The following is a 22,848-nucleotide window of genomic DNA, read 5'->3' as shown; positions in this document are numbered from 1 at the left end:
AGGCTCAAGTCTGTGCTCAGCTGAAGGACCTGCCCTTTGGTGTTTGGTGATGGGGACAAACTGTGCATGCTCTGATCCAAGGATAATTCAGTTGAGTTTCCTGGCAATTTGAAAAAGAAAATCAATCTCACTACACAAAAGATTTGTATGTGAATTTATATATTCAAGGCTGTTTGCAAGAGTGCATCTTTGAAATGGCAGTGGTGTTCTCTACAGGCAGATATGCATTAGAACTTTGTCGATACTTTGGCATCATCAGCAAAGAGCAAATATGCTGAGAAAAGGTGTAAATGCTTTCTCTCACCCCCTCCCAGTAATTAAGAGTCTTTAGACAAGGGAGTGCATTTTGAAGCAGAGAAGGGGGTTGTGTCAGTGTGAAACACAGTGGTTGTCATTAGAGGATCTACACATTTTGCCAGCGATGCTCACAGTGGTGTCTGAGACACCGCAAAATTTCCTTGCACTTAGAAGAAGCAAAAAGGCTTCCCCAGAGAGAGCACTGTGTGGGAAATGTGGGCAAATCTCGGTCTGCTTGGAAGGATGGCAAGTGGGTCACCGTCCTCGTGGGTGCAACTGTGGGTTAGGGGGAGGGTTGTGCTGAGATGGGTTATGGAGGGCAGGGCCAGAGAGACTGTCAGGCACTGAATTGTGTTTCACTGTGTTGTAAAATCCCTTTAAAAATATCCCAATATCTGCAGCATATATGACAGTAGGTCGTGCCCATCTTGCAATAACCATACTGCAGCACATGTGCTCATCATTACAAAGTATCAGGACATTTTCTGCCATCCTAAAATCCATTTTCCTGGCAGCTCAGTGTCACAGTGAACAGGGCTTCTTCCTGTGCTGTGTCTGTCTAGCAAAAAGAGGTGAAGTACAAAAGGGCTAAAGAAGTCATATAAATTGAATGATTATGTGGTTTTAGGATATATCAAAATAAAACTGGTCTGGAATGTCCCTTGATGTAAATTGTCCTAGAGATGTGGTACAATTTACATTAGCTGAGGTGCTTTTCCTCCAATTTGTCTAAAATACATGCTGTATGTGGTGAAAGTCAAAAATCTCAGCAATTAGTTTTTCACTCACCCACATCTCTCATTATGCAGGTAAAGTGGGAGCTTCTTTCTCTTCACATCCTTGTGACAGTCTGTGTTGCTGTGTAGATATTTGTAGAGAGCTGTAAGGTCTCCCAGCAACTTTGCAAGCAGATTTCTGCAACTACACTCGTTTTCTGTCCAGTAAGGCCAGCACTAACCAGTGTTCCTTGCACCCTGGCAGGTCTGATTGTCCGGGAGGTCAGCATCGAGATTTCCCGGCAGCAAGTGGAGGAGCTCTTCGGGCCGGAGGATTACTGGTGCCAGTGCGTAGCCTGGAGCTCCGCCGGCACCACCAAGAGCCGCAAGGCCTACGTCCGCATTGCATGTGAGTGCTCGGGTGTGCAGCTGGGGGGATGCTGCTGAGCTGAGGAGAAGTGCAATCTCTGCCATTTCAGGGAGATTTTTGTTTTTTTTCTGTATTTTGTGCAGTTATTGATGCATACTGAAACTGAGGCCTTCAGAAATATTCACAAGAGTTTTGGTTTATTCTCTTAAGAGCTAAATCTCATTCTCCTATGTGTGGCACCAAAACCGGTATTTATTGAGTACAGCAGTTTTGTGTCCCCATAAAAGTGCCTGAAGTTAATGAGTAGGAGCCTTAACAAAGCAAGCTATGGAAAGAGGCAATAGCTGTTCTTTTCACAGGATCACAGAATGGCTGAGTCTGGGAGGCACCTTTGGAGGTCATCTGATCCAACCATTGGCTCAAGCCAAGGACACATAGAGCCAATTACCCATGACCATCTCCAAATGCCTTTTGAATTTCTCCAACAAAGGAGACCCCACCACCTCTCTTGGTAACCTATGCCATTACTCTGTCACCCTCACAATGAGAAAGTGATGCCTGATGCTGAGAGTGAACTTTCTGTGTTTCATCTTCTTTCCATTACCTCTGGTCCCATTGCTGGGCTCCACTCAAAAGAGCCTGGCTGTATCTTTGTTGCACTCTCCCATCTGGTGGTTGGGATCCCTCTAAGCTTTCTCCTCTCCGGGTGAACAGCCCCAGCTCTCTTGGCTTTTTCTTGTAGGAGAGATGCTGCTGTCATCTTTGAGGCCCTTTGCTGGACTGCCTCCAGTATGTCCATGTGTCTCTTGTACTGGGGAGCCCAGAACTGGTCCCTGCACTCCATATGTGACCTCACAAGGGCTGAATTAAGGGACAGGATCAGCTCTCTCACCTGTTGTCAATACTTTTTTCCTAACACAGCCCAGGACATCATTAGTCTTATTTGCTAACATTTGCTACATTTCTCACTTATTGTCAGCTGGGCGTCCACCAGAACACCCAGGCTCTTTTCTGTAAAGCTGAAAAATATGTATCACTGCAGTCAGATAATAGAGCTGCTGTTTCTTAGCAAAGAAAAAATGTGTGTTTAGCATATCATGTGACCAGATTTGTAATATGAGTTTGAAAGTGGTCATCTGAACCCTAGTATTTCATCATTATTATTCATGGCTACTAGCCTCAGTATTTATTTGGAACCATTCCCAGCTTAGACCCCAAGAACACAGGGCAACCAGTTCCCTGAAAACAGATCTTCATTTGACTGTACAAATATTTAATGTTCATTAATTTTCAAAGAGGTGCTTTTCTTTGTAATAGAGTAATCACACTGGGGACTCCCATTTCTCTTTCACATGATGAAATACTGTTCTGTATAATAGGAACAAAATATATCATCTAGAATTGCCTTTCTTCCACTGCTTTCACTCAGCAAAAACACATTTTGTGAGAAAAGGTCATTGGAAGTTGGATTTGCGGCATACTTATATTTCCTGCACTGTGCCTAACAATTTATAATAGGATAAGAGAAGTCTTCCAGCCAAATAAACCTTTTTTACAGACACATTAGAGGAAGGACTCTCTGTCATTATATCTCTCCATTAAGGGCTTGATTCTCCTTCTGTTCTTGGGAAACTACTACTTGGTTAAATCCTCAAAGAGAAGGTACCTTCTGTATAAACATCCAGATACCAATCTCAGAGGTGCTATTTAAATACCCATTTTTGAATGCCTTTAGTCCAAGTAAAATAGGAAATATGGACCTCTACTTTTAAGTATAGGCCTGCCCTAAGAGAAGAATTTCCCCAGGGCTAAGGGGAATTAAGATTATTGTACAAGACAGTCTTCCTGCAAAAGCAGAAATGCCATTACACGTGTGCATATTGCTTTCCCGTTGCAGGAAGCTTTTCAAAACTTTGAGGATTTTCCTTTTTTGTAATGAAACAAAAGAGAGTGGTTTCAATTCTTTCTTTCTTCCAAGCAGTGAGCACTTCAGAGAGGCTTAGCAATGTTTGAACAGGTTTTTTAGATTATGACTCTGCAGTTAACTCATTCAGTAGATTCTCATGTCTGGTAGCCCCTGACAGATGACCATTAAATCAACACAGCTTGGAAGTATTTTATATATACTTAAGTGTGTTTTACTTGATATTTAAGTAACTTTTGTGTCCTGGCATACCTGTGCACCTAATTCCTATATAGCACATAATCATTACGTGTCAATGCAAGTTATTTTATATCAACTGACATTTCTTCCCAGGTGTTCACATTTCTGTTGAAGGTGCTCATAATACAGAGTTTACTTATTTTTCTTACTATATTTTGGAAAGAGGAGAACAATCAGTTCAGTGATTTTTCCAAAGTCTCAGTGACTCTTTTTTCCCCCTCAGAAAAGTCTAATTAAATAAACACCGGGGAATTTTAGACGCCTGTAACTCAAATGTGGCTTTGTATTTCACTGAAGTTTTTTTAACCTCTTGTCCCTGAATTTGGTGTTCTTGGACAGCTGTGACACAGGCAAGTCACTTAGAGTCCTTGGTATTAAGGGTTGAAGTATGAGTCCTTCAATCTGTAAGTTTTAAACCAGCAAAAAAAAGCACATTCTGTGCAAAATTTTCCATGCACAGATTTCTATAAATTTGTCAGGTAACTCTGACCTACTTTTTGGGAACTCAGGAAGATGATGTGGGGAATATGCCTTTCTTTCTGACATCATTTGGTCTGCAAGACCAAAATATTTTAAACTCTGTTGCACCAACACTCATCTGTATTCATAACTTTGACTTCTTAGGACTGAATCTGCACTGGCAATAAAAAAAAAAAAGTTAAAAAAAAGTTGTGTCATGGTAAAGTTTCAACACAGCTGGTTAAGTATTCTGATGGTTACAGAGTGTGCCATGAGGCTGGGATAAAATGTAGGTTCTATGCAGTATTTATTAATCCAGGAAATCAAGGATGTCCAAATCTTAAGAGAGACAGAAGAGTCCATCTCTCCTCATCAGTCTGTAGCTATAGCTGCTTGTTTGTCACCAGTGCAGTCTTCCCTTTTAATTGGCACAAGAGTGAGCACTGACACCTTTGGGAAAGGTGAGGGGCCAATGGAGCATGTAAACAACTTAAGTGAAATTATTTATCTTAATACCTGAACCTGGTGATTTTATCTTGACAGGTACAATTGTAGCATATCTAGCCATATCTAGCACATTAGGAAAAGCTTCTCTCCTCTTTCTCTCTCTTACCCTGCCCCCATCTCCCTCTCCTCTCTCTCTCTTTTTCTCCCTCTCCCTGTTAATTTCCTTCTACTTTTCTCCTTATCTGCTTTGTTTTTTCCCCCTTATGCCCTGTTCTGGAATTATTGTGTCCTCTCAAGGGCTGGAGCTGTACTCCATTAAAACGAACAGAAAAATAGCACCCAGCATCAGTGCTCACTGAGCGTGTAATAGAATTAACTGAAAAGTAATTTGAAAGTGTGAAAAATGTGCATCCTGGAAAAGCAGCTTGTGTTTGTTTAATACAGGGTCAGGCATGTGTCAGAAAGTACATAACAACCTGGTCAATGAAAGTTCTCTGTGAAAATCAATTGCAACATTGCTTTGACCAAGAGCTTTAGTTATTCAGGAAAGGAATGATCTATAAATATGGACTAAAGATGCTGCTGGTGTTCAAAGGTTGCCCATGCTGGCAATACAGACAGGAAAAGAGCCTGAGTTTAAAGACAACATTCCAGCTTCCTTAAGTGTTCAGGGCATTTAACAGAAAATCACTGTTGCAGTCCTGGGTCATGTGTGTTCTGGGAAATTACTCCCTTCTGTGCAGGCTCTTTCTGCAAAGGCATGTCTTTCCAGTTTCACGGAATTCATTGTCTCGGGGCATTGGTCTCCCCATGAGAGCAGAGCTGAGCATTTCATCCTCTTGAACCAGCAGATTTGTTGGGATTCATTTGCCATTTTAGATATATCAGAAACCAACAAAGTAGTGTCATCTAATGTATGTATATTGGTGGAGCTGGAAAGATACAATAAATTTTCTGAGATATTTGCCTAGGAAAGTGCTAAAACACATTTCCTATTTATTTGCACATTGCTGATTTATTCTAGGCAAATCCCATGAGGAGCCTTAGAAGTCACTAATGTGTTTTGATACAGTTTTCCTGCTCAATTAAAAAATTTTCCTGTTGTGGAGGGAGGGAGGGAGAAAGAGGGGATTTTGGACAGCTTTACCTTCAGCTGTGAAAAATGCAACTGAATATAAAGTTTTAATGTGAATATTCTATAACAGAGCTACTGTCATTGAGTAGATAAAACCTAACAGGGCAAAATTCCTGTTAAAACAGTGAATGAGATATGAGCCTGTGTAACCAAAAGTAGAGTTAAACCCAATGGAACATATATCTGATAAAGACTAAACAATAGCTGCAGGATTTGACCTAATTTTTAGATCAGATAATAAAGGGGTGGCTAAGACAAATTGCTTTGAGCCCCTGTGCATAGAGCAAACTCACTTTTCATTTGCACCACTTTGGTGTTGCTGTAGCTTCACTGACTTCATGATGTTAACTCATGCTCTCCTTGAGAAAATATAGTAAAAATTCAAGCCCTAAATCTGCTCCCAGTTTTTGGAATTGTTGCACATCTATGAGAAAATAGAAGCTTTTCCTGTAATTTCTATTTCCTCATCTTTTTTGGTGTAATGAATGTGAATAGTTTATTCTTTTCCTTTATTCATTATCTTAAAATCAGAATTTAAAAAAAAATACAAAAGAAAAGATTTTTAAAAGCCCTGATGTAGTAAGGAACTGTGCTTGTTAATCTCTTTTTATAATTTTGTATTAGTTTCCCATGTACTTATCTGAAAGCCTTTATTCTCCCAGACATTTTTTTCAAAGGCATGCAGTTAATATATGCATGTCAGATCCTGTATACTGATAAGATAAATGTGGTACAGAAAATTAGATTGGTTCATCTGATGGTTTATCTCTGCTTACAAGGGGTTTGCAGTTATGAAAAGGAGCAGATATGAAAAACAATCACATATTCTTTACTGATACTTGTTTATCTCACCTTGTAGTGCTGGGGCCTGTGCTCCATGGCACACGGCTGCAGTGCCTTTCTTCCCTCTCATCTCATACCTGATCCAAGCAGAGCTGTGAAGACATGTTCTGCAGCCAAAGCATTAGAGCCCTTTGTAATAGGAGCAAGGTTGGGTGGATGTTGAGATAAGCAGAAGGGAGATAGGAAGGTCAACAACTGAAAATGTTAATGGGAAGGTACATCCAGGATATCCAGTATTAAAAAAGAACATTAAAATGTGGTTTGTGTACTTTGGCAAGTGTGTGTGAGAGTTAGCAGAGATAGGACCTTAATTCCTTCCTTCCTTGTGTGCCATTTAAGTTGCTACTAATCAATATCCGCTGCTTGGAGTTAATAAAGGGATGACTGAGGCATGTGCTCTTGAGCTGAGATTACTGAAGAGCAGCAGATTACAGAAAGGGCAGCAGAGAGGTTAACTGTGCATTTAGCATATTCAGTCCTACCTACCTCTCTGCTTGTGCTCCTGAAAAACACGTTTCTGTACCACTTCCCAAGTTACCAGGAGTGACCACTCCCAAATTTAAGAATGCGGTTGCAACAGTAATGAATAGAAAATTAAGTTGCACTGTATGGAAGAGCCAAGACTCTATAAATTATGGTGGACCTGATGTTTGTATTGCTTCAAAAACAAAAGGAAACTCCTTTACTGAATTAACATTAATTTAATCCCTCTGTAGGAGCTTTGAGAATATCCTACCTACACTGTCATGCCTAATAAATTATCATCTTTCAGTACAGTCTGATTAGGGCCTTAGTTTTGATAGATCCTGCCAGGAAGCTAATAAATTTTTGCTTGTATTTTAGTAGTCACCAGATAGCTGTGTGAGTTATGTTAGTGCATCAGAAGAGCAACAACAAAACACCACTTACACAAAGAGTTTTCAGTTTTAGTGTGTCAGTGTCTTGTAAATTCAATTGTAATGTACACCTGATGTTTCTAATGCCTGTCTTTAGTAGCTTTAGCACACCTGTCATGTAAAAAGTCACCTGTTGAGGTTACGTCATTTGAACATTATATTTAGATTTATTTGAAAAACAAAAACTTAGGAGTTCATCTTCAATCACCAAATAAAATAAATAGAAGTAAGTTTATAAGTTGGTTTTCAGGTTAAGCTCACAACAAAATATTGAGCTATCAAGTAGAAATAGAAGACGAGGAGAACAGTGTGATCAACTTACACCTGGGAACCCATCTGCTCAGTGAATTCTTGACAAAGTTTGTTTACTTGTATTTTTTACAGTTGTTTCAATACCAAAAGTTCTGAGTGGGTCATTTTTCATTATAAGCATAGCCCACAAGAAAACTGGGTTGCAAAAGACTGTTTAGTCTTACGAGCACCTGGCTGAATTAGCTTGGAGCTAAAGAGAGAAGGGGAAAGAAATGGTTTTCTTGCAGATCTGTAAGTAGTGAGTCTCTAGAATCATTGGGGTATAGTGTTATCCCCAGGTGGCTGCAGATGCCACTGACAGAATGAGGACTGGCCAGTCTGCACCTCCCATTTGTTCAGGCTGAAAATACAAAGGAAATAAAAGAGGAGAGAGGGTCCTGAGCTCATGCAGAGTGTCTTGCAAATTGTAGGCTGGCAAGCAAAGGGTGTTCCTTGCCTCATTGTGTAGCTCAGGTCAGTAGATAGAGCAGCCTGCATCCCCAAAACAAGGTGTGCAGTTCCAGGAAGCTGCTGCAGTTCCCCTCAGCAGTTTGACCATGGAAGCTCATGCTGCTTCCTGGCTATGTGGGCCACCAGAGGGCTACAGACAAGCCCAGTTTAAGCCACAGGCTGTCAGGCATCTTAGGAAAGGTGGAAGTTCCACCATTCGTGATTTGCCTCTCCAGATTGAGAAGGTGGCCGTGTCAGCTCGTGGTGCTGCAACATTTGTCTTTAGGACTGGCCAGAAGTGAAACAGCCCCTGCAGAAAAGGAGAGTAGCACAGAGTTGTGTATTGAGGATTAAGACAGAGTTCTGAGGTGTTGACTTATTTCCTCAGTCTTCAGCTCCAGCTGCTAAAGCTTGGGCCAGCTGAGAGCACTGCCCTGTCCAGCTGCAATCCCATTCCATGAGCAGCAGTGCTCTGGAGGAGGGCAGGAGGCTTTGATCAATGCCCAGCGTGCAGCTGGTACAGCAGGGGACTCTGCAGGGCAAGACACCACACTTAGAAAAGCCATTGATAGAGGTTGCAGAGGGATCCCCTGTGTTACAGACTGATGACACTCCTGTGATTGTCTCACTGGAAATCTGGTTTGATCTAATTAATAACATAGCTGAAACCACAGAAGAACAAAATGGAAAAAGAAGAGGTTTTTATAACTAACCTTTCCATTGCTTACCCACCAGTGCGATTGATCCCCTTGCAAAGGTCACAGACTCAGCTGTGAACATTAAAGCAAGGCCGAACTATGCCTGAGAGGGCAGGGTTCCTTACATTTAGATTTGCAATTCAGTATTTAATAGGGGGGTTTTTTTGTAGCAAAAAGGTGTCTCTCAACTCTGTCCACATTGTGGAAAGTGATGGAAGAAGAAGAGACCAGTTTAACAATATTATTAGTCATGTTTCTGGAACTAAGAATCAGTCATCCAAGTTTTGGAATAAATGCCACGAGATGTGTTTTCACAAGCATGTGAATTCTCTTTTACTTTATAGAACATCAGTGGCATTTTACCAGTCTTTTCCCACAATTATTTTTCTGTTTGCCTGTTCTTATTAGGCCAGGTAAAATTAAAATAGAATTGAGCCTCTCCTCTTTAGAACATTCTCAGGGGTAAAAGGTAGACTTGACATCTTGGTCACATATCACATATTGGCCTTCTAATAACAGCTAAAATTTTACCAAGCCATATTCACTTTTTCTCTAGTGTTTTTATTGTAATTTTTGCTTTTGAATTTTTATTGTATTTTTTGCTTTTGATGTGTTTGGTTTTATATGGATGTCTGTATATACTTACCTATATAAAGCAAGCTATCTTCTGTATGGAAATGCATACTTTTTTCACATTCTTAAACCCTTGTTTCTCTTAAAGCACACATCGAACATATTTCTCTCAATGGCCATATTTAATATAACAGTTGTATAGAAAAAAAATAAGTGTCTTTTTTTCTTTTTGTGCTCTTAAATCTTGCTCATATTTTAGATTGTTTGTTCAGATCCTATTCAGTAAACAGGAGGAAAGTTGATGTTGGAGTTACTAGACGAAGAGAGTCTAAAAGGTCTACCAAGGGCAGAAATCCATCTTTCCCTGACAGTAATGCTGCCTTGTTCTGTTTGTCTGGTTTGCATCTAATTCCTGGCTGACAAGTGTCCGTTTTTCATGCTCATTCATTAGTCACCCTTGCATTAGCACCACATTGAAGCGCCTGGTCTGCCTCTTATCACATTTCTCAGAAATGATAAAAGATATCCTTATAGTTTTACCCACCCACACATCACAGTAAAAACCCAGAACAACAAAGAGATAAAATACATTTGATTAAAAAAAAATAATAGGGTTGTTCTTCGTTCTTTCTTAGAAGCTGACAGGTAGAAAAGGAAGGGGGAAATGACTTCCTGTGTATAATCTATTACCTTTCGCAGGAAAAAATGCAACTTCTGAATGTTTTGTAAGATAAAAATGTGTTAAACATATAATGAAGTGCATCAAAAATTAGATCTAATGCCCCTTTGTCCAAAAAGCATAGAAATTCAGAAGTAAAGTTAACAACATGGTGTACACTGAGAGTCTGATTTTCCATTACTTTATTTCAGTTTTATGCTTATGAAAATTCTCTGGTTTCTATGCAGCTCTTATGCAGCCTTATGTCCTTACCAGAGAGGGTTGTGCAGAGTGTTTCAGGAGTCTTGGAGGGAAGTCTCACTATAAGTATGCTGTAAATGTGCTGCAATATATGCCACAAGAGCCCCCTCTGAATTTACTAGGGCTGTGCCTTAGTAAGGAAAATAGTCTGGCTCAAGGTGGCAGACCAGAATTTTAATTGCTGCCTTTGGTTTCTGTTATGAACACATCCTTGAAGGGAAGGTAGAGGTGGGGTAAAACAGCTGATGGGAGTGCAGGCTGTTACCTGAGCCTGGCAGTGACATCCCTCTAGTCAGAGAGGTGGTGAAGGACAGGATGGGCCCTTCAGCACCACTGTCCACCCTGGCTCACTGCATTATGGGGAATATTACCTGCAGAAGGGGAGGAAGGGTATTGCTAACACCAGCAATATAGGGTTATTCTACATTAGCAAACTAATAATGGAAAGAAAGTCCAGCTGCCTTTCTCTCTTGTCCCTCCTATGGAAGGTAAGGGTAGGGAAGGTGCTTTCTCAGCATCTCAGTAACAGGGCTGCTGCCCACATGAGACTTTAACAGTGCACACTGCCTCTTGACAGAGAGGTCCTGATCCAGAATGGATCAAATGTTTTATTGATTTGCTTTTCCAAGTATATTTTTTGAAGATTGTTAAAGCTTCTTTGGGATGTATTTTATTAGTCTCTTACCATTCTCTGGGAAAATGAATCCCTTCTGTCCCCACTCACAAGCAATTGTAACTTACATGACACTTTGAGAAATTGAAAAGTGTTATTGAAAATACTCTGCTTGGGAAAGATCCAAAGTCCCTCAGTACATTAGCAAGCTCACCCACTCCCAGCTGACAGTATGATGACTATAATTGTTAAATGGCAAAGGAAGCTGAAGATTGGAGAATGGGTGTCACCCATTGTTAGGAGGGTGTCATTGTTACCCACAGAAATCATAGCAAGGGCCATAGAGAAAAAGCAGTCATTTCAAAACCCAGTGCTGTCCAAGCAAGGTGTTTCATGATAGTTACAGCAGATGAGGAAGATGTTTGTCCAGGCCCTTTGCTTCATCATCAGTTAAAAACCCATCTCGTGTGTGTCACAACCAGCCAACCTTATGCTTGGTTAGGTCAACTAACCATAAGTGCCCTGCACTGTTGCCATCCAGGGCCATTTGTAGGTGACGTGGCTGCTGTGGGAGGTGGTGGAATAAAGCTGTGAACACGTGGGAGGAAGCCAACAGGATATAAGAGCTCCTAGTCTTGTAAATACACAATTATGTACCTTCACCCCTCCCAAATTAGTATCATTTACTCAATAGTGTCTAATGGCTCCTTTGAGAACATTACTGCCTATTATGTCAAATACTCAGTGTATTTTTAGTTTGTGGATCATTGAAATGCTTGAACCCAACAGTGCCATTAGAGCATCCTCCCACAGCAAGGTGCTGTGGGTGGGGCAGCCAGGAGAGCAGGGGTCCCAGAGAGTTAATCTCACCTGCAGCAGCACCACTGCAACTGTTCTCAGGGAAAAGGGGCTGTTCATACCCAGCAATTCTAGCTGTTGGTGGCAAAGATATTAAAGGGGGATTTTTTTACTGTTATTACACATTTCTAGATTAATGCTATTTACTTTTGCATGCACTAAAACTTCGGGATTTTTCTAAAGGCAAGTGCTTTATGGGAGAGGTGATTATTGTGCACGTGAGGCAATGTAGAACTAGAGCTCTGTTAAATATTTCAGGAAGTTAGGTAGGACAGTAAATCAACATGTCAAGAAAAATATTCAGATTATTATCTAATCTCCCTCTGTCTTCAGCCTGAACACCTGAAATCTATTATTAATATGCTATTTAATACTGTGCTTATATGCTTCTATTACTATTACAGTAACTTTCTCATTTTCCCTCAACCATGATGTTAGAGCACAATAATTGCATTATGCACGTGTGTGTACCTGCTAAATGCACTAAGGTGTACCTGATGTAGAGATAATCCTTTTCTTCTGAAGATATCTGTGGACCAAGCAATAATGTGATCTTATGGGTACTGCTAGCAATATAGCCTCAGCTGTTTGCTAATTTGAAGCAAACTGCATTATCCTGACATTATGTGTGCTCAGGATACCTGTCAAGCCCACAGGATGGGTGAGGAGCCTGGGCCCAAAGAAGAATGTAACTTCCCAAGAAACCTACCAGCTCATTTCATGAGCTGCTCATTTCCATGTTTAACGTGCAGAACTGCAGCAAGCCAAAACTCAGCATTTTGTCCTTGGAATGACTCCCACCCATGGGCACCTGGAGGGTTTCAGATTTGCTCAAATGGAGCCATAGAACCCAAATGTCCACTGGGTGGCCTGTCAGAGAGGGTGGGATGAAGCTGCTGGTGCTGGCAATGCATTGGGAACTCTGTAGAGATGTCAGAGACTTGCTGTGGTTTCTGTCCCATGAACGAGCCTCCCTGGCTTGGAATAACTCCAATGTGACAGGGATGCTGACAGGCACAGCCTGGCGAAACTTGGCATGTCATCTTAAGAAACGTTCATGTCCAGATTTTTGCTCCTCCTCTTTGCCCTAAGTTATCCAGTGTTGTAGGGTAAAGCCCCCTTCAGCAACAGCTGAGGTTGGAGTGGTGGGGTTTGTAGTGAGGTAGCTGTGACACTGGCATGAGCTTCCTTTTGACAGAAGGTAATCCCAACCAAGCAGAGAGCTGGAGGCAGCAATTTCTTACATTGCTGCAGTAGGGTGTACCAAAGCTTATCTTTTGGTGCCCTAAACTGTGGCCACAAATCTTGTCCCATCAGAGGGGCTCTCAGTATCCCTGCCCTGCGTGCCAGAGGGAGCAAGAATGCTGCTGGTGGGAAACCAGTGAAGTGTGGGGCTGCTTCTCTCATGCCTGTGGTGAAGAGGAAGGACTGAGATGACTCAGTTTCACTGGGGAAATGCTTGGATGTCAGAAGTTTGCCACTATATCAATTAAAATTAGCATCTCCAGCTATGACAGAGCTTTTTCATGGTACCATTGAACTGATACTGAATTCAAATACTGAAGGTAGTTGAACAGTCATGTTTTCCCAATATAGGATAAGAGATAGAGGTCTCATGCCATTTAAAGTTTCAGGGCATCAGAGGAGCTGATTTTGGTGGCAGCCACCCCATCTCCCTTTCTGTCTCTGCATTTGCCAGCCCCAGGTTTTGCCTTTTGGTAGGACTGATGCAGTTCCTTTGTGGGTCAGCTCTTAAATGAGGTCTTGGGGGTAATCTAGGAAAAGATAACCCTTTGCATTTGTAAACTGGTTCAATTCAGTGATCTGTTTTGCAGTCCAGTCATAGGTTATGGCTTCATAATATAAAATATCTTGTTTTTAAATTGTTCCCATTTGACTGTGTCTTGTTGCCAATACGATACAAGTATTTGTGCAACCTCACAGTGAGCTGATGTACGGAGATGGCTTGACTTCAGAACAAGAAGTAAAACAAAAATAACTGAGTTGTAAAGTTTTTGAAGTCAGGCTAGATCTTTGATGTGACTTTGAGCATGGTTTCACATCTATCTGCAGAAGGAACTGGCAGCAGGCAGAAATATCCCCAGTAGCTACTGGGGCTGCAGCTCAGCTTTCCAAAGGCACATCCTCCCTGGCACAGAGGAGAGGGTGGCAGTCCATGGCAGAAACATGGGAATAATGATAAAGAGGGAACTTCTCAGGTCCATTTTGCCATCAGTGCAGACATTACTAAAGAATATAAAAAAAGCCAGACTTTGCAGCTGTCCAGTACAATGAACTGGTTTGATCTTTGGAGGTGCATTCAATGCCCTGTCAGTCTCCCATATTTCTGTGGTGCTATGGAGGGTTCCAAACATGGTTCAATTCCTTGAAGTGACTTTTTATTATTATCATTGTTATTACTACATTATTATTAATAATAATAATAACTTAGTGCTACAGGGATAATGATACGGTGTAGACAAATTAGCTAAAGCTGTAAAGTTAATGCTTATGAGCTAAAAGTACATTAAATCACAGCATGAGCATTTTCATCTATGAGTTTAAGGCAACTCAGTTTATATACTCTAGTTTTATAGATTTATTTAATTTTCCATAACTTTCTTTAGTACTTTACTGGTATAGTTTATCAAACAAAAATTATCTGAAGAAGGGACTTGTTTCACTTTTTGTTCTGTGTCTGGACATGACCTTCCACAGGAAGCCTTTGTTGCTCAATGGGTTCACATGCTGTACCACAATATAAGTATTAAGTCCACTATAAAATCTTTGCTTAATGTTGGAATGAAGTGAAAACATGACCCAGACATTTTTTAATGCTTTATTTTACAGGGAGCAGAACTACTGTTTTCTTTGTCTCTTGCATTTATCCAATGTGGCAATCAAATATAATGTAAACGAGCAGCTGATAATAATGTTAATGATTTTATTTTCTTCTCCCTTCTCAGATCTCCGGAAAACTTTTGAGCAGGAGCCCTTAGGGAAAGAAGTGTCCCTGGAGCAAGAGGTCCTGCTCCAGTGCCGTCCCCCTGAAGGCATCCCAGTAGCTGAGGTGAGAAACAGCAGCAGTGTCTGGCCCTGGGGCATCCTGAGTAAATTCTGATGGGTGGCTAATGGTGCAGTGACTTAAAGCAGGGCGTGATGGATGGGTGCTAATGGAAAGCTGACTGACTGCTGCTCATAGGCAAGATTGATTGGGACTTGATTAATGGCTTTGGGTTGTGGCACCCTGCTGGGCAGAGCTGCAGGTGGTTTGGTTTCAGTTTTTTCTTCCATTTGAAAAATCACAACTATATCTGGCATGCAGAGGACACATAGCTGGGGGAACATATTAATACCAGCCTGTTGTCTTTCGTTCTGCTTTTAAAGGAAAAAAAATAATTGCTTATTCTGAGGGGCACCTTTCAAACAAGTTTTAATTTTTAGTTTGCCAGACAATATTCCACACGTGTATGCACCACTCTGCCAACTTGGCACGAGAGGATGTGATATAATACAGGTTCCCAGGTAAAGCAGCATGAGGTTTGGGAAAGTAGAGGATGTATTTGCCTAATAAGCCATCTTCAGGGCCTTAGCTGATTTTCCTACTGGCTTTTAAGCAAACCCAGAGTGGGTAGCCTGTTCTCCCCCTGCAGGAGCCAGCCTGCCCTCCAGCAGAATCTGTGCCTGACAACAGCAGTGAGCAGCAGCTTCCCTAAGTATAGCAGTGCCTCCAGCTTCAGACTCACAGCTCATGGAAGGGGAGGCCCCTGAGTCACAGGGAAGCCTCTGAAATCCTAAATCCACTGTGGCTGTTATGAGAAAAATTGATTGCTAATGACAGTAATTCCCCTATCTGAATTCTCTTCGGTTTTCCTCTACCAGGCACAGAAGAAACTGTTGCCAATTTGCATTAGGATAAGTCAGACTGTCATGGCTAAGTAGCAAAGTGGTTGTCACTCAGAGCTCATGGCTGATTTCTCAGGAGATGAAGCTTAAAATGTTACCTCCCCATCTAACCCAAGTTTAGATTTAATCAGAATTGCAGAAACATGTCCACAAACATCAGAAAGAATAATTAGCACAGAAGATTTTCCCCACTTTCTTGTTCTGTAGGCTGTTTTCTTTCCCCATTAAGATCTCCCAAACTCTAAAGAGTGTTTAGGTCTGCCGAGCCAGCTTGCTGACAACTGTAATATTAATCAGTTGGGTTTCGTCAGAAACTTAGCAGCAGGTTTTTATTTTCCTTTCTGATGTTTCTTTGCATCAAATCAACTTCTTGTTGTACCATGACAGGAGTTTTTGCACTGGGATGTGTTGTACAGGCAGTGCAGGGTAGTACTGGGGCACTTCATTACCTTTGCTAGAAACAGAGATTAATTCTGGCAGGGAGGTTCGGTTTTATGCGGTGTTACAAGGAGCTCTGGCATTTCAGCAGCCAGGCCGATTGTTCCCTCAGAAAGGTCTGTTATACCCAGTCGCGTGGCTGAGACCCAAACTGCATAATTTAACATGATTTGTGGAAAGTGATCTCTGAAAAAATCCTCTGTGAGCTGCTGCCATAACAGTTGTGCTTTTTCCTGCCTTCCAGTATCCTGCTCGCTCTGTCAATAGCTCTTCATGACGGTGCATTGAGTGACTCTGAATCTTATTTGTACCATGGTCAGGGCAGACACCAATTAACACTTGGCAGGCTCAGAAATCTTATACTCCCTATCTGACATTCAAAAGAACCATTCTCAATGTGGGTTTTTTTCCTCTTCTGACTTTTGAAGTCAGAAAGAGATCAAACACCCAGATTGGACAGCTGCCTAATACAGCCTCTTTGTAGATTCTTTCCAACACTATTAAAAGAACAAAGACCTGAGCACTAATGAATATGAATACCTTAATGTGACACTTTATTACAGCCACTTGCTGAAGCTAGTAAGATAAATTTCAGAAAAAAAAAAAAAGAGAGATGAAAGATAACTTGGTGGGTTGAAGGATTACATGATTATTTTAATTTAAAGATGAATGAGTTCTTTGTTTAAGACTTCATTTATTTGTTTGGAGAAGTTTCTGATATGATGGCACAGGTGACTATAAGAAGGACTTGGGAGAAGGCAGGCAGCAGACTGAGGCTGTTTTCCATCTTTTTGAAAAACTGCTTTGACTCCAAGTAGAGTAGGGTAATGCATATGCTGCAGCTGTGAGCAGCATTTCCAAATACTTTGGTGAGCATGTGCTTTAGATTCTTCACACTCTGGAAACTGTGTTTTGTTTAAGATTTTTTTCTTACTTACTGGTTTCTGAAGGAGCCACTGTATTTAACACCAAAACAGATGAAGAGAAGCTTACACTGTAGACTGTACAAAATACACCTTTGGTGTAATGTGTTGCAGTGCTGGAGTCCAGAGTCCCAACATCTTTTGCTTGCTTTTTCTCTTTGATTCCATTCTCCCACTTCATTCTCTGTTGGGTGTTTTGTTTTTCCTTTTTTTCCTGGTATTTCAAAGTGGTGAGAACAAGCATTCTTAGGGATAAATTCTGTCCTCTTTTCAGTATCTGGGGAATTCAGGCTTATCATTCCCAGCATATTTAATTGCAATTAACTGTGTCAAGCTCTTATGGATCAATGTAAGAGCAGATCTTAGGAATACTGAAAAGCTGAACCACACAGCAACATACAGCTTCTCCAGAGGGCGAGAAGGACAAAGACAGAGACGGACAGGCAAAGCTTTTAAAGTAACACTTACCAGTCCCTCAGATCCACTAATACATGACAAGCATTAAAGTGAGCTCAGGTCATGGGCACTGTGAAAAAAAAAAAGAAAAAGTCAAAATCCAAATACAAACAGATGTGTTAAAATACACCAGCCTCAGGGCCTGAGGTCAAATCAAAGTACATCTCCTTGTTCACTTGGGACAACGTAAGGAAGCGAGGGTTTCCATGGTCTCGGGGAAAAACAGAGATATAAACAGAGATAACAGAAATATCAGCTTCTCTGCCATCATACACCCCTGCCCACCAGCCCTGACCAGCATGGGTGTCAGTTGCACCATGGCATCCCTCCCCACTCCCAGGTTTATAGCCAATATCAATCTGAACAAACCTACAGGTTCTGAACCGCCCAGGTAAATGTTTGGGCTGTGCCAATGCATGGCCCAGGCAAGCAGCAGAAGGACCAGCACAGGTGCTGTTACACTGAGGTTTTCGCATCTAGCTGAGGGGAGGAAGGGGCAAGCTCACGTGTTCCTGCTGTGACAAAAAGAGAAAACAAATGAGTAGACATAAAAACAAACAGCAACCTGCCCTATACTTCTCTGCCTTCTGCTTTCCCCCAATGAGGAGAAGGAGGGCGAGGTGGTACAATCAGCAGTCTGACCCGCCAGCCTCACGCTCAGTGGAAATCAGACAGAAGCAGCTCCCCAGCATGAACAGAAACATCCATTTCAGTTCCACTCTGCTCTCTGTGTGATTTTCTAAACCTAACCTGAGAAGGCAGGAAGGATCCCATTCTGTGATGCTCCAACAGTAATGGCTGAGTTGTTAGCAATTAACCCCTTAGCTCATTTAACTTGTTCTTTGAAAGACATCAGCATCATATTGCACATGATAAAATATAGTTAGAGACACTGAGTCACATCAAATTATCTCATTTGGGTAGGTTATAGATCAAAACACAAATGAGATGTAAGATTGGTTAATATGCCATAAGCTGCCAGATGAACTTTTGCATTGAAATGTGTGATTTGTGGAGCCTTTAACGGGGGGGTAATTGCTTCTTTAATTTTAATTGAGGTGTTTCACAGAGTAATTTAATTGCAGAACAGGGTGTAGTGTACAGTTTGGTGACCCAGTTGGGTTTAAAACTGTATGTGATATTTATCCACATTCATAGCTTTAATTAGGAACTAGAGCAAGGGGGAAAGGATCACTGAGTCAAGAGGCAGAAGAGAGTGTTTTGTCGAGTCAAGATGACTGTGACACAAACTTTATTCAGCTGCTCTTGCCCAGGCAAAGGCTGGTGGAAGCTAGGGACTTCTACAAATAGGCAGCTCCATCTAATTGATTAATATGAATGCTGTTTGTGTTGTTTCCTGAGAGCCTCTTATGTTTTGCAGCACTTATCCCTTAATTGGGAGTTCATGTGTGTGCATTTCCATGCAGGTGTGTGTCACTGAGAGAGTGTTTTATATTCACAGCAGGAAAGTGAGCACCAGGAGAGACAAGTAGAAGAGTTTGTGGCCAAAAATGCTAATTGCTGAAAAGTGACACTTTTGCAGTCCTTTGCAGTTCTTTGTGACATACAGCAGAACTGCCTTTGGTTGTCAGTGAGAGGAAGAGTGGGCAGGGAGAGGCAGGTTTGTGTAAAGAAAGAGCACAGCCCAAAATTCACGAGGGCTGCTCATCCTTCGCTTTGGAGAGCCATTGGGTAAGGTCAGGCCTGTCCTCCAAAAGTACAGGATAAAGCACTCTGCAATTGTCAGCACCCGGTCCCCTACATTTCTGTCTCTCTTTAACATGCGTTTTACCCCCCAGTCTACTGGTGGGTGGTTGAGTCACTCTTCCGAAGTGTGAGACATAGGTTACAACCTCCTGCTTGAAGGACAGGTTTGCGTTTGGATTTGTGCTTTCCTGGAAGTACTCTGACCACTAGATTATTAGATAGCCTTGTTTTTACATTTCCTACCAGTTCATTTCCACAGTGCAGAAACCCATGCCAAGGAGCACAGGTTTTCTAGCAGAACTGCTCTTTTGGAGACCTGACTTTTCTACGGAACTACCCCGTACTTTTCCTTTCGAGTCCAGTTCCACTGATGTAAGTGAGGGCAGAGCGTGCTCCAAAGTAAATCCAGTTGCTCTATGATTCAGTTCAGGCAGAGATGATCTGTGGGACTGGAGAACAGTCAGACTTCTCATTCCTCCATTAAATATTACAATGTGAGATTTTCTACAAGAGCACTGACATGAACCCTGCTAGCTTATCCTCTTCTCTACAGCTGTCTTTCTGTGGCAAAGACAGCTCTGGGATTCTGGCTTAGCTAACACAACCTATCTGTCCATATGCCCACAAGGTGCCAAAAGTGCCAGTCAGCATGTGAGCTGTGGGCCTCCAGTTCAATCTGCACTTTTAGGTGGGAAAAGAAGCTCAGCAGCTTCTGATGGCCACATAGCAGGCACTGTGGTTTTCATTTAATAATGCCATGATCTGTGGTTGAATTTGAGACTCTGTGGAGTAAAGTTCTCTATCTGCTGCTACCAGTCCACCTCAGAAGTTTATTCTGAGGCTCAACTTCCCAGCTGTGCATAAAGCAAAGGCGTAATGGAGCTGGAGACATCCAGCATCTGTACATACACCGTGCAAGCAGAAAGCTGGATATATGTGTAATTAAGGAAGTGTTTCCACAGCAGGAACAACAATTCTCCATATTGGCAGCAGAAGTACAATAAGAACAACTCAACAGAACACCATGGTGCTTTGTGTTTGCTGTCTCATTCTCAGTATGTTTTGCAGTCTCTCAGAGCTGTAATTTCAGTTGCTTTGGAGATCACCTCTTTTTCCTTTTATTTTCAATTTTAAATGTGTATGAAATATCTTTCCAGTAAATAGTAGATAGAGGATATCATCCTCTTCAACAGTCAGTTGCTGGGACAAAGCCAGATCCAAAATCAAATAACATTCTTCAAAGAAACACTTGAGTCTCAAGGTACCTAAAATTGTTGCTGGCTCATATGAAAACTACTAAAGTTTTCTCACTTTGACATCTTGTACTGTGTCCAAATTTGTAATTAGTCAGTTTGTTTCATAAATGCCTTTTTACTGGAGTGTGTGTGTGTATGTGTGTGTGTTACAATCCAGGTGGAGCCAGGGAGCTGAGATTTCCCTGTGGCTGTTGGAGGTGATGCCAGCTCAGCAGGGACTGCTGCAAGGCAAGCTGTGCCACTGGGACCAGTTGGCACAGCTGCAAAGAACACCAGCCACAATCCAGCATGGATGGGGGACCAGATGGAAAGCAATCCTGCTGTGTCAACCAGGCATGGGGAAGACATGGGTGCAATGTTCTCGCCTTCCAAAATTACAAATTGCCTTTTATCAAGGCAAGTCTCTTCCTGCTCCCAGATGTTTGCATCTTGTTTCTTGTGGAAAATAGCACCAGCGGGCTTTGCTTGTGTCTGGAGGGTAAAAGGCTTGCTGTTTGCGGCAGGTGCTCCTTGCTCTGAAGGTGGCCCTGGGGCAGGTTGGTGCAGAGAAGGCAATGAGCAACAGGGACCCAGAACTCAGACCCTGCCGACTTAGCTCTTGAGATTGCCAGATGTGTAGGGAGCAACTCTTATGATCAAAGGGCAGCATCTAGATGAGATCATATTCCTTTTCCATTCTTGGGTTTCTTTCAGAGCAGATGTGTTTCTGCTCTACCAGTTTCTAAAACAGTCACGCATATGCAAGTGTGCCAAGAGATTTAAGTGCCTAGGAATGCTGGTAACTTGGTATGGCTAAATTTGTATCAGCAATTAGCTTCTGTAATAGGTTTTCCTGCGTGTGTAATCGCTTGTGTGATTTATGTTCCCTGTGTTCATTTAGTCTGCATAGAAGCCTGGCCTGGCTTTGCAAGTCTTAGTCTCTGTGTGTGCTACTGCTGTAAACACCCTGAGGCAGCACAGGTCTGGCAGCAGCTCCCAGGTAGAGCTGAGGTGTTATTGCAGTTTTCTGCTCTTGCTGATGGTCTTGCTTTTCATGTTGGGTGGCATGTGGCAGGTTCCTTCTGTTAATTAGAACAAATGTGCCAATTATGTTAATGTATCTCCCGATACCAATCAGTGAATGATTAGAGACAGCACATCTGTCTCTCACCAGGGAGCAGGATGACAGAAAAGACACTACAAGATATGTTGTTCTAAATTAGGGACACCTTGGATTGTGTCTTCCCTCGCTGACCCAGGGACAGCTCCATTTCCTGCAGGCTCACTTGCCAGCCCATTAGCAGCCCTGGATGTGCAGCTCCAGTGCAGCTGGCAGGAGCCATGTGCCTCATGGAACTGCAAGCTGCATCCAGTGTTAAGGTGCTCTGACCAAAAGGTTGCTGGCTCCAGGTGTGCTCCAGCTTCTCAGCATCTGCAGATTCTGTTGGTCAGGTTTTTATTCACCACTCTCACACCTCAACTGAGCAGCCTTCTCTTGCTGCTTAGTTTGCAAACATATAACAAAAATACCTTCTTGTGTAGAAAACGAGCAAGAAGAAAAAGGATTTTGTGTCTAGCTTGTTCCAGGGCTTTAGTATGTGATAAAAAACACGTGTATGTTGTTGTAACTGTAATTTTCCATAGCTGTCAACCCCAGAGGGTATACTTACCCCATCCTTCATGGCATAATTTTTGCCAGTTAAATGATTGCTGTTATGATAAGGAAAAAACTGATCCCATGTTTTTTCTACATATATGCATGACCATCAGTACATTTATCAATAACAGCTGGAGGGATGTCCTGATTTAATTGAATACGTAGAGCTAGATGCATGTTCAGGAATTGTTCTGATTATAGCCAGTAAATATGCATCCTTAATATTTAGGCAAAAGCAAACATCTACTCTAGAACATCTCAAGAGAGATGAAAAATTGAGGAATGAGGGTTTGATTTGGTATGACCTTGAAGTCAGGATTTTGTGCACTTTGAAGAGCCCGTTTATACCCTGCTGGTCCTCTGTCCACTTGCCTGCAGGTCTAGAGGTCTCTGGCACATAAGTGTGCAGTGTCTTAGCTGCCAGTACTATTATTCAGGCTGCAGAATTAAATTCAGGATAAGTTTCTGCACTGAGTTGATTAACAGCCTATTTCAGCAAGTGGGCTGCACCTTGGGGAATGACATGGCATCAAAAGAGATCGTTGCTTTTAACTTCTGTGATAACAGTTTGCATACTTGTCACTCATAAATCCAACTGTCTCATTCTGCTTGCTTCTCTTCTGTATTTGACACCTGATCTCTTCCTACTTACGTGACAGAACAACCCTACTCCCACTTACTCTTGGTTACCTCAAAAAAAATAATCTGAGGTTTGGAGGCACTGACTATTGAAGTCACCTGCACCACAAAAAATAGGTCCAACAGTAATTGAAAATAAGTACTAACAACAGTCTCAC

The 22,848-nt window shown here is 41.9% G+C and overlaps 1 protein-coding gene across 2 annotated transcripts in view; it reads left to right on the top strand.

The window, feature by feature from the left end:
* Positions 1-22,848, top strand: part of UNC5C (unc-5 netrin receptor C) — a 248,718-nt gene that overhangs the window by 172,094 nt on the left and 53,776 nt on the right. For both annotated transcript variants that reach the window (XM_064416988.1, XM_064416989.1), the window contains exons 3-4: positions 1,279-1,422; positions 14,696-14,799. In XM_064416988.1, coding sequence (XP_064273058.1) covers positions 1,279-1,422; positions 14,696-14,799 — 248 coding nt within the window. The remainder of the gene's footprint in view (positions 1-1,278; positions 1,423-14,695; positions 14,800-22,848) is intronic.

The sequence above is a fragment of the Passer domesticus genome, chromosome 4, assembly GCF_036417665.1.
Source record: "Passer domesticus isolate bPasDom1 chromosome 4, bPasDom1.hap1, whole genome shotgun sequence".
In the NCBI taxonomy this organism is placed as follows: Eukaryota; Metazoa; Chordata; class Aves; order Passeriformes; family Passeridae; genus Passer; species Passer domesticus.
Note: the sequence above shows the minus strand (reverse complement) of the source record. Positions and strands in the feature narration are given on the sequence as shown.